Consider the following 12,366-nt stretch of genomic DNA (forward strand, 5'->3'; position numbering starts at 1 on the left):
GTGCTGAGGTCTGTCATCTGTCACTTCTGGGTTTGGCAGGGTTTAGAGGCCAGAGTATGAATGGTGTGGTTGCTCCTTGTTTCTAGGCCCCTTCTGTAGACAGAGCTAGGATAGGTTTTTGCTGTTAAGAAAAAATACATCATGGGCACTGGGCTGGCTCGGTTGACGGAGTATGTGACTCTTGATCTCGGGGTTATAAGTTTAAGCCCTGTGTGGGGTGTGGAGATTACTTAAAAATAAAATCTTAAAGGGACACCTGGGTGGCTCAGTTGGTTAAGCAGCTGCCTTCGGCTCAGGTCATGATCCCAGCGTCCTGGGATCGAGTCCCGCATCGGGCTCCTTGCTCAGCAGGGAGCCTGCTTCTCCCTCTGCCTCTGCCTGCCATTCTGTCTGCCTGTGCTCGCTCTCTCCCCCTCTCTCTCTCTCTGATAAATAAATAAAATCTTTAAAAAAAAAATAAAATAAAATCTTAAAAAAGAAAAAATACTGATTTTTTTCCCCCCTCAGCTCAAATTTAAGATTATAGAATTTTTCTTTAACTTCTTTGGTTTTATGTATTTTTTCTTTTTTATACTGGAAATTTTTATTTCTATCTGCCTTTGCACAGTTCAGGGGATATATATCAACATGAGCTGTGCGATGACTACGGACAGGTTTGTTTAAGGTTTCGTGTGGGTTTTTTGATCTGCAGAGCATGTCCAGTTGGATCTACCATCAAATTGCTGATTTTCTGTTCAGAATGTGTATTCAACCAAGGATATGCCATTATATTAGTGAGCTTTAGTGTCTCAAAATAAATCCCGTTTGTGTGGTTAAGCTACCAGCTCAACACACGGTTAGTTTTCTTTGCTTAATTTTACTTTCACATCTAGAGCTTGCATCATGTTAATTTGGTTGCATTGTTGTTTTATAAAATATGTACATGACTCTAGAGGAGAAACTGGAAAACCTATAGCTTGTAGGCCCTCTCTGGCCTGCCACCGGCTTGGTACGGTCCTTGAGCTAAGAATGGTTTCTAGGGGTGCCTGGTGGCACAGTCAGTTAAGTGTCCCAGCTCTTGATTTCCAATCAGGTCGTGGTCTCAGGGCCGAGAGATCAAGCCCCGCTGTGGGCTGCACACTCAGCAGGGCATCTGCTTGAGATCCTCTCTCCTGCCCCTCCCCCTTGCGCTTGCACGTACTCTCTCTCTAAAATAAATACAATCCTAAAAGAAGAATGGCTTCAGCATACACATGTCTGCACATGTGTGCACACACCTGCACCCACGTACACGCACACAGGAGAGTAAGCAGCAGTAACATGGTATGTGTCCCCAGAACCCTGAACTATTTACTGTTTGGCCCCTTGCAGACATCTTTAATTTCTGTCTCTAATCCTGTCTCCTCCATTCTCTTTCTCTCGTTATTTACTTCTTTAGTTTCTGGTTTATCTTGCTGGTTTTTTTTTTTTAATTTTTTTAAAATTTATTTTCATTGTAACAGTATTCGTTGTTTTTGCACCACACCCAGTGCTCCATGCAATCCGTGCCCTCTCTAATACCCACCACCTGGTTCCCCCAACCTCCCACCCCCCCGCCCCTTCAAACCCCTCAGATTGTTTCTCAGAGTCCACAGTCTCTCATGGTTCTTCTCCCCCTTCCAATTTCCCCAACTCACTTCTCCTCTCCATCTCTCACTGTCCTCCATGCTATTTGTTATGCTCCACAAGTAAGTGAAACCATATGATAATGGACTCTCTCTGCTTGACTTATTTCACTCAGCATAATCTCTTCCAGTCCCGTCCATGTTGCTACAAAAGTTGGGTATTCGTCCTTTCGGATGGAGGCATCATACTCCATAGTGTATATGGACCACATCTTCCCTATCCATTCGTCTGTTGAAGGGCATCTTGGTTCTTTCCACAGTTTGGCGACCGTGGCCTGAGTTTTTTTTTTAAGATTTTATTTTTATTTGTTTGACAGACAGAGACAAGTAGGCAGAGAGGCAGGCAGAGAGAAGGGGAAGCAGGTTGGCCGCTGAGCATGGAGCCTGATGTGGGGCTTAATCCCAGGACCCTGGGATCATGACCTGAGCCGAAGGCAGAGGCTTTACTCCACTGAGCCACCCAGGAGCCCCTTTGCTGTTGTTTTGAATGGAAGCAAGCCACACACACACACACACACACACACACACACACACGTTCCTGTCCCCACTTCCGTTCACCTCGTACACTGCTTCTCTGCCACCTGGGGCTTTTCTTACGGGACTGTGTGCCTTGGAGGCCTCCCCGCAGTAGGGGGGTAGGGCAGGCCCCGCTGTTGGTGGCTGCATCGTATTCCGGAGTGTGGGTGTTCGAAGGTTTATTCCACTGGTCCCTTCTAGATATACGTTTGGGTTATTTCCAGTTTTTTATTTTTATAAGTATTGCTGCTTTTATTGGTGGGGTACTTACATCTTTTTGGGGTTTTGCCGGTAGACCTTTGGGATCGTTCCTGCAGGTTGCTTTGCTGGGTCCTGCAGATTGCTGAGAAACAAGGCATGTATTCTTCCTCGATGTTGCCCCAGTTCTCTCCACGGGGATTGTGTCATTTTGTGTTTCTGTCAACAGCGTGTCCAGTTGGCTAATGCCCCACAGCTGCCTAATGGAGTGTGTTGTCAAACTGAGATTTTGCTAATTTGATAGGTAAGAAGTGCTACCTCTGTGTAATTTAAATTTGCATTTCTCTTGTTATGAGCAAATCAAAGGACCAATTACATTTCCTTTTTTGTGAACTCTGTTCCCTTCTCTAGCACTTTTTTGTAGAACTACTGGGTCTTTATCATCTCTTTTGAGAAACTGTGTAGTAGGGATGGTAACCTTTACCTCTAACATAAGTTGCAAATATTTCTCCCATTTGTCATTTTTATTTACTTTTTTTTGGTGCTATGCAATAGTTTTTAAAATTATTAGTATTATTTTCATGTAGCCAGGTTAACCCATTTTTCTTCTCATTGCTTCTGGCCTCAGAGTCATGGCTAAGAATGGTTCCCCCAGCTCCAGGTTGTAGAAAAACTCATTCAGGTCCCTTTTCTATTTTTTTTTTTAACATAAATTTCTGATCCTTTTAAAATTTATTAATAGAGCCCTTTTTGGTGTCCACTGTGCTCTGTGTTTGGCTGCTTCTGTGAACTTCACCTATAGAAAGGGGCCCTTTGCTCACTTCTCCTGCCTTATTTTATGCATAGTTCCTGACATCTTAGCATTTGAAGAGACCTCAGGGTTTATTCTCAGGGAGAAGAGATTGAACTCTGGGGAGAAGAAACTTGCCCAAGGACCCATGGCTCCAAGCTGGGCACACTGGTTCCGGCTGGCTCCAGAAGAGAGGGTTTCTGGATATCTGCTTCGGGTCAGCGCTGACCAGGCACATTGGCTTTGTTTGCTGCCGGCCCCATTACTCTCCTCGCCTTACAGGTGCGCAGGCTGAGGCGGTCGGGCCTGGTTGCCCAGGATGGTGAAGTTCAGCAGCAGGGCTCCAGGGCGTCTGCCTGAGAGCTTGGGCGCTCTCCCAGGGAGGGAGGCCTCCACCAGCCTCCACAGGGCAAGCGGGGCTGTGACAGTGAGCGAGACGGGCTCCTTCTGCCTCCCACGCCTGCCGTGGTCTCAGAGTTCCTTGAGAGTCAGGTTTCCTTTGTCTCCGTGTCCAGGACCACAGGAGGACCCTGAGAATGAATGTCCTCTCCAAGGATGTCTAACGGAGCCAGTGGTGGCAGCTCGCCATGTGTTGGCTCAGCCCCAAGTTCCAGGATGTCGCTGGGAGCTAGTGACCTTAAAGTCCCTGCTTTTCACGCTTTCTGTTTGTTCGCTCGTCCATTTGTGCAACCACTCATTCCCGTATCCTCCAGCCATCAGTTCAACTCAGCTTCGTAACGCCTGTGCTGTGCAGACCCAGTGCTGCCCTAGGGGCGACCCGGAAATGGGACAGGTGCCGGTCCCCAGGAACTCATGGTCCTGTGGGGTAGGCAGGTGACTGAGGGAGCACGGCATCCCACGGGAGCCAGAGCACTATGTCCCCTTGCCTTTCCTCAGGCTTGGGTGCAGTGAAGTGGTGGGTTGGGGTCAGGGAGCGAGGGCACCCCGGCCCTCCTCCTCCCAGGGGCTGAGGTTTGCTTTGCCAGTCCAGGCCCTTTGTGGTGATGACCAGAAAGCCAGGTCTGCGGAGGGAGGGGACTCTCCGAGGCATCCAGAAAGTCAGCAGCCGGGCCAGAACTGGAGCCCAGCCTGCGCCTCAAACCCATGCACTTTGGAAGGGGCAGGGACACAAGGAAGGGCAGCCTGTGCTTTGGATGAATCAAGAGTCCACCCAGAGTTTCCCAGGTTTGTCTGCTGGGCCAAGCAGGTGTCAGATTTCAGGGATGTTGCGTGATTTTCATACCTGAGTATATCGTGGTGTGGATTACGTCTCCCATTTTCCCCAAAGCCAGAGCCTTCAGCCAAGTATCTGCTTACCTGACAGAGGCCGCCAGCTGCCAGAAGAGTCCGAGGAGGGCTCCCTTCTGGATCCAGCTGGTTAGGCCGCCTCGCACCGTCCCATGCCCCTGGAGTGGGACACACCAGCTGTCGGTGTAATTAAGGTCACCATAAAACCCACCAGCTAGACACACAAATGGCTCCTCTGCTCTTTCCCGGGGCAGGAGCCGTTGTGAAGGCGAGTAAATCACGTTCAGCGGCGATCACTTCAAAGGTCAGCCTGCCACTTACAGCAGCGTTATTGGCGGGGATCGCCCGGAACACGGCTTGTTTCTCGGCCATTCAGTTTTATGGTGCCCTAATGATTTGGGCCGTTCCCATCCGCTCTCGGGAACGTACAGAACAAGGGTTTTCATTCTCCTGGAAAGTTTGTCTTTGGAGGCAGGTGTGTTGGTGGGTTTGCAGGTAGTCCCGTCAAGGACCGGCCGAGGCCCTGGCACCTTGCTTTCCTCTGGGCCCTCATGCCGCCCTCTGGGAACAGCTACCTCTGGGCTGTCATAAGCTAATTTATGTGGCACGCCTGCTCAGCGGCTGCCACTTCCTGGGCACTCGGAAGTGGCAAGGAGAGCCCTCTTCTTCCTCTATGCTTTCCAGGGTCAGGAAAGGTGTTTCCCTAGCCCCTATAGGGGTCAGGGTGCTGCGGCCAGAGAGAGGGCTGCCGCGTGTGGGCCGGAACCTGCCCGTGGAGCCCACGCCCCCTGCGGGGAGATAGGCACTGCCTGGCATGTGTGCGCACCCATAGGGGCCATTATCTGTGAGATGCTGTAGCTCTGGGGGCTCCTCTGTGCCTCCCCCACCGCTGGGGAGGACAAGCTGCCCAGTGTGCAGGCCACAGCCGGGGACGCCAGGCGGGCCAGACGCACTCTTCTCTTGGTGTTTGCTACCCCGGCCGTCTCTGGGTTTCCTGCTGCTCAGCTGAGCGGCCGTGATGGAGAGGGCTTTGGGGAAAGGGGAAGAAAGACGATGAGGCCCAGGCAGGTGGAGGCCTGGGGTGGCTGAAGTGAGGGGTGACTGGAATGGTGCTGGGATGGGAGGAGCTGCCCAAGAGATCGCTCCAGGGCCGTGATTATGGGGCGTCGCTCCCTCTTCTCTCCCCTCCCACCGAAGCAGATTCCAAACACCGCCTCGGAAGGCACTTTTGTGAGTTGGACTGTTGCGCAAACTCACGGGAGCTGGTATTGGAGACTGTGAAGGCGTGTGGCACCCCGCCCCAGGCCCCGGCCTCAGACTGGGCAGGCGGAGCATTCGGCTAGCCGCACCCCCGCTGGGCCCCTCCAGCCGGGGCTGGGGAGACATCTCCCCCGGCCGCTGCCTCCTGTCCCGGTCCGCATGCTGTGAGGCTCAGGGCAGGGAGCAGCCACAGGTCGGCTTTCTGCCCCGTGCTCAGAGGCCTGGACGGCTGCCCTCTCTTTTCTGCCTCGGGACTGCTCTTCAGGCTCCAAAATCTCCAAAATCTCCTGAAATCAGCTTAGCTAGGCGCTACTTCTGAAGAGGCTCAGAAGAGAGCAGCATTTGTCCTTACCCTCCCCAGGGAAATTGTCCCGTATGTATTGGAGTAGGGAGTGGCCAGTAGGAGACTGGGTTGTGGGCCCCAGGGAAGCAGCAGGGATGGGGAAAAGCCTACCACCCTGGTGGTGGTACTTCGAGCATATCCCTACATCTCTGAGCCTCAGTGTTCCTCATCTGGATAATGGGTCTCAAAACTCCTAAACTGACTTTATAGAGTGCTGCATGTAGTGTGAATTTGACTTACACACATTTAAAAGGGGATGATAGGAAATAATATCTGCAAAATTTTAAAGGTTGTGAACTCCAGTTAAAAAAAAAATTTGTCAAGACTTTCCGAGCCCCAGGCGAGGGACCAGAGAACTGTGTTTATGCTGTGGCCACATGGTGGCGCCCTGGGAGCTGGTAAACAGGCCAGCCAAGACCTGCAGGAAGGCCAGAGGCCACCTTGTCCTGGCCTCTTGCTGAATGTTGCAGTCTGGAGTGTGCTGTCTGTGCGTTTGTAAAGTGGAGCTACTTGTCTGTACTGGGACCGCCCCCAACCTAAACCAGTTGCTTTAGAATGCAGGTTGACTGGTAAAGTGCTCTGGAGAAAACAGAGGTGCTTGACAGTTAATCACATTGGTTTACAAGACAGGAAGCTGTGAAATACTGGCCGTGATGCTAAGAAGTAAAAGTGTCTTTAAAGCTACTCTGTGTACTGTGGTTCTGGCTTTATGGTCTCCAAGGACTCTGGCTTTCTGTAGTACAGTTACTGTTCCAGAGAGAAGAGGCTGGAATTTTGTGAGGTGTGAATTATGTGACATCTTTAGAAGCAAGAGCCTCTCACTAAATACGGCCTGGTGTCAAAGGGCATCATTGATGCCCTTTAGGTGCCCTTGGGCAATGGGTCCTTCTCAGAGCTCACTTTCCTTAGTCTCCAGCTGCTCTCTCTAGGTGACTGGCGTGATTGGAAAGATCATCACGCCTCCCTGGGTGGCCAGTGGATGGTGGCCATGTGTCAGTAGGTGGGTGGGCACGTGACAGGGAGGGCTGTCTGTGGGGAAGGGCCATAGGCAAGGCTGTATCTCCTAGCAGCCCAGCACTGCCCTCAGTGGACCCTCCTGCTGTCTGGGGGCCAGTGAGGGCAGTGCTGGGCTGCTAGGAGATACAGCAGCCTTGGTGGCCGTCCCCGCGCGTACCTGCCCTATACTCCTGGGGCCCAGCAGCATGATAGGTGCCCACTCTTGCAGGTCGTGAGAAGCTACAAGGCGACCATCCAGCAGACCTTGGACATCCTCTTCCTCCAGGAAGGCTCTGAGTTCCTGAGCAGCACGGATGCTTCGAGCCGGGACTCTGCTGACCGCACCATTATTGCCTGGGACTTCCGGAGCTCTGCCAAAATCTCCAACCAGATTTTCCACGTGAGAAACCCTGTTTGGCATTGCTTTTCTCTTTGCTTCAGCTGCAGGATGTAGCCCTAAGCTGTTGGGATCTCAGGTTACTTCCTGTGAGGATGGTTCAGTGGCAGGATCTTTAGAGACCATTCAGGTGCCTGAAATCTCTTGGGTCAGGGACACAAGCTCAGGTCCAGGACTGCCTGGAAAGCTTTCCAGAGGCTCCAGATCACAGCACCTCCATGACTGTCCTAGTCCTCCTCTGTCTGGCCTTGCCACCCAGCAGGGGAGGGTGTGGGGGGCCATTCATCCAGATAAGTAGAAGATAGCCACACAACCCAAGACACTCCTGCTTTCCCTCTGCCACCGCAGCCAGCCCCCAGGTTTCTGTCCCGCCCTTGCTAAGTGTGTTTGGCAGAAGCTGTGACTTGGAAGTTCAAGCAGGGACCCAAGGTTAGACCCCCTCTCTTAGAGTCCCGGATTCACCACTTAGAAGCCCGTCCTGTAGCCTCTTTGATTCTCATTTTCCTCTTAGGAAATTGAGGATGAGAAGGCTATTTACCTCATAGAGGGTTTCTGAGAATTGAAGGAGATGATGCTTATAAAGGATCTAGCACATGCCAGGCACAGGGGGCTCTCCATCAGTGCATTACCTGTCACCACCGTCACCACCATCAAATCCAACATCATCACCACCACCGCCACCGCCACCACCACCATCACCATCACCACAAACACACATCACCACCCAAACCACCATTACCACCATCAAAATCACCATCACCACCATCATCACCATCACCGCCACCGCCGCCGCCACCACCGTCACCGCCACCATCACCACCATCACCACCATCATCACCATCACCACCATCGCCGCCGCCATCACCACCATCACCACATCACCACCACCACCACCACATCACCACCACGACCACCACCACCACCACTATCACCACGATCACCGCCACCGCCATCACCACCATCACCACCACCACCACCATCATTACCATCACCACCATCACCACCACCATCACTGCCATCACAACCGCCGCCGCCGCCGCCACCATCACCACCATCTCCACCATCATCACCATCACCAAAATCACCGACACCACCACCACCATCACATCACCACCGCCGCCATCACCAGCATCACATCACAACCAACAACCCATCATCACCACCATCACCGCCACCACCATCACCGCCACCGAGACCACTATCACGGCCACCGCCGCTGCCACCACCACCACCACTACCACCACCACCACCACCACTGCCACCACCACTGTCATCACCATCACCACCATCATCATCACCGCCACTTCCATCACCATCACCACCACCGCCACCGCCACCACCACCACCATCACCACCACCACCACCACCACCACTGCCACCACCACTGTCGTCACCATCACTGCCACCATCATCATCACCGCCATCATCATCACCGCCACTTCCATCATCATTACCACCACCCTTGCCATCATGTCTGTCATCATCATCTTATAAGATTTTAATTAAGCCATGGCTAATCTCTTTGGTACTCCCTCTGCTGAATTTAAAAATATATACTAGGTGTATATATATATATACCTGCTCCCCTTCCCTGCTTTTCCTTTTCTCTGGAGCTTCTACATGACCCTGAGCAAACCAGCCTCTAGACCTTTACAGCAGGGAGCTCGTGTAACCCGCTGGGAAGGACAGGCTGTGGGGGTGCTGCATGGGCCCGCCTGGCCACCTGGCATTCTGCGTCCAACAGCCTGTGCAGAAACCAGGGCAGGTCGTGGAGGGGGAAGTGCTGAATGCCCCAGCCGTTGGCCCTCTTAAAAATCACACTTCTACCTTTCCTGGGCAGCTGAGCAGGCGCTCTACTTGGTGGCAGCATGCAGGGGAGCTTGTTAGCAGGCGGCCATGGCCACTGCGCCCCCGACGGACACAGGAGTCCACGGCTGTATTCCACCTGCTCCCCATGTGGCTCCCCGAGTTTGGGCTCTTTTAGACCATGTGGCTTCAGGGCAACACTTAGAATAAAGGAAGAACAGGTGCCTCGAGAAGGGAGCTTGTGGGGGTGTTTCCATGTGACCCAGCCTGTCAGACAGTGCCGGCTCCTCGCCTTGTGCTTTGAACACTTGCTTTGTGCCTTCGTCTTCTTGCCTGGCCGTTCACCTCCTAGTTAACCGTGTGTGGGGGCCACGGCTACCCTGAGGGCTCCCCGTGGAGGCGGGAGGGGGTGTGTGGACTTGTTTCTTGTCACTCTGTAGCAAAGTACCTCAGAGCTGGTGGCTTAAACTAACAGATTCACTCTCAGTTTTGGAGGCCGGATGGCCACTAAGTCTCACTGGGTTCAAGTCAAGATTTGGTCTGGAGCCTCTGGGGGAGTGTCTGCCCCTGCTTCTTCAGACCCTCTGCTCTGTCTCTGTGTCACCTTTTCTGGATGTCTGATCTCCTGGCTTCCTTCTCTAAGGACACGTGTGATTGCATTTAGGGCAATATTAGGGGATAATATCCCCACCTCAAGAAGCTTAACTTAATTACAAAGACAGCTCTTCCACATTTTTTGCCATATAAGGTGACATTTACAGGGCCCAGGAATCAGGGGATAGAGGTAGTTTGGGGAGCCATTTTTCAGTCCGTCACTAGGGCCCTGAACCAAGGGATATTAGGAAGGGCAAGAAAACAGATTACCCTCCGAACCTCCAGAAGGAACGTGGCTCTGCTGACACTTTTGCTTTTAGCCTGGTGAGACCTCTGACTTCTAAGACTCTAAGAGTAAATGTTAGTAGTTTTCAGCCAGCAAGTTTGTGGCATTTTGTCACAACAGCCCTAGGAAATGCACACAGACCCGGAAGCCCAGCTGTGGGGGCTGGACCTGAGGATCCAAGAGTAGAGAGCTGGTGGCGTGTTTGTTGGAGCTGCGGGGCAGTGGGAGCCTTTTCGACCCTCTCTGTGGCCTTACTGTTTCTCAGGAGAGGTACACCTGTCCCAGCCTCGCCTTGCACCCCCGGGAGCCTGTGTTCCTGGCGCAGACCAATGGCAACTATCTGGCTCTCTTTTCTGCTGTGTGGCCCTACCGGATGAGCAGGAGGCGGCGCTACGAAGGGCACAAGGTACTGAGTTCCTGTCCCCCAGCTCAAGAGCAGAGCCCTGACCCCATAGCCTCCCGCGGTCGACCTGGGGCCCCAGAGTGCACAGACCCTCTTTCTGGGTAGTTTCTCTTTTCTGTTTCCCAGGGGACGCATGCCATGTGGCCTGGTCTTCACTGAACGCCCTGGGCCACCCCCGGCCCTATGTCCAGGCCCCAGCTGCCCGGCAGGAAAGGTTTTCCCTGACTTAGTGGCTCACAGGACAGGCCATGGGGGTGGGGGAGGGAGAACAGGACAGGGGTGGGGGCTCTTTCTGCATCTGTCCCCTTATCCCACTGAGGCTTGCCTCCCTGGGGCAGAAGGGGTCGGGGGACCCCGTGGCCGCCGGTGAGAGACCAGACACGCAGCTTTGCTGAAGCCATTCCAGCCGCATTCCCTCAACCAGCTCCGCGCAGCAGGCTCCTTGCTGGGCCCCGGGCTTATGGAGGGAGCCTGGGCTGCCTGCTGAGGCCGCTGCTGTGCGGCCCACTCACCCTCTGTGTTGCCCTCTGCAGGTAGAAGGCTACTCGGTGGGCTGCGAGTGCTCCCCGGATGGTGACCTGCTGGTGACAGGCAGCGCCGACGGCCGAGTCCTGCTGTACAGCTTTCGCACCGCCAGCCGGGCGCGCACGCTGCCAGGGCATACCGAGGCTTGTGTGGGCGCCGCCTTCCACCCTGTACTGCCCTCCGTCCTCGCCACCTGCTCCTGGGAGGGCGACGTTAAGATCTGGCACTGAGCCTCCTAGTACAGAGCCTTCTGGATGCTGGCCAGGCCCCGGGCTTCCATTGTTCCTCGGGGTGGGTGGGGGTGAGGAAGTGCTGACGTTGCCTCCGGTCAAACCTTCTGAGCCTCGGTTTCCACATCTGTAAAATGGGAACAGAGACGTGTTTGCCTCAGGGTTGCGAGGCCCGCATTAGCGGAAGTGGCTGGCAGGTGGCTGTTCAATAAATGTGGGTGTCCGCTCTTTCTTAGGTTACCTCAGCGACAGATGTGTGCTGGCCGCCGCCTTGTGCCTGCGCCCTCTCAGGCCCTCTGGGGCTCCAGGATAGACCAGTGGGAGCTTGAGATGGGGCACCCCCTCTGCTGATGAGGGACCTGACCCTTGGGGCCATGGGGGCCCAGTAGGGGCTCTGGGTCTTAGAGCTGCCCTCAGGAGCTCCGTATGGGAGCACGGCAGTCCCCACCAGTGTTGCGGGGCCCAGGTTGCCTCTCTCTCCCCACCAGGCGTGGCTCGGGGAGTCCCACTCCCTGTAGGGTGTGCACACCATCCCAGTGAAGAAGCGCGTGCAGAAGGCTGCTGGGGAGCCCTGAGGAGTTAGGCTGGCAGGAAGACCTGGCCCCCCCGGGGCCTGGACAGGCAGGTGAGCTTTAGCACTAAGTCTCACCAGGGCCAGCACTAAGTCTCAGGGCCTCCCGAGAGCCCGAGGATCCACTGTAGGTGAGGAACTGCAGGGGAGCATGGGTGTCCCCGTGGCCTTGGAAGGCTTCCTGGTGGAGGGAGACTGTGAGCAGGTGAGGCGACATCCCCGGCAGGGCAGTCAGTGAGGGAGTGCAGAGGACCGACCAGGAGGCCCGTGGGCAGGGGAGCCAGGGGACTGGGAGCCATGGGGTACCCAGCTTTGCCTCTGCAGAACCTGGGTTCCAGGTTAGCTCTGTGGTCAGCACAGCTGAGACCTTGTGAGTCGTCTCCTCTCTGAGCTTCATTCTCCCCATCTGTAAGGCGGTGGCAGGACCCTCTGCCTGCAGGCTTGCTGTATGGCTCCAAGGAGGTCAAGTCTGTGGTAGGTGTCACTGCACCAGGGGTTCCAGTCCTAGGAAGGGAACTGGACAGGTGGGAAAAGGCATCTGGAGCTTGCAGAGGGTTGGT

The 12,366-nt window shown here is 54.2% G+C and overlaps 1 protein-coding gene across 5 annotated transcripts in view; it reads left to right on the forward strand.

Annotated features, from left to right (window-relative positions):
- The window catches only part of WDR25 (WD repeat domain 25), a 144,215-nt gene extending 132,740 nt beyond the window's left edge, over positions 1 to 11,475 (forward strand). For all 5 annotated transcript variants that reach the window (XM_045073675.1, XM_045073688.1, XM_013057404.2 and 2 more), the window contains 3 exons: positions 7,224 to 7,394; positions 10,343 to 10,483; positions 11,014 to 11,475. In XM_045073675.1, the coding sequence (XP_044929610.1) occupies positions 7,224 to 7,394; positions 10,343 to 10,483; positions 11,014 to 11,235 (534 nt within the window). In that variant the 3' untranslated portion in view covers positions 11,236 to 11,475. The remainder of the gene's footprint in view (positions 1 to 7,223; positions 7,395 to 10,342; positions 10,484 to 11,013) is intronic.
- The last annotated feature ends 891 nt before the right edge of the window (positions 11,476 to 12,366 follow it).

The sequence above is a fragment of the Mustela putorius genome, unplaced genomic scaffold, assembly GCF_011764305.1.
Source record: "Mustela putorius furo isolate JIRA1106 unplaced genomic scaffold, ASM1176430v1.1 tig00000129_pilon_pilon_pilon, whole genome shotgun sequence".
Lineage (NCBI taxonomy): Eukaryota > Metazoa > Chordata > Mammalia > Carnivora > Mustelidae > Mustela > Mustela putorius.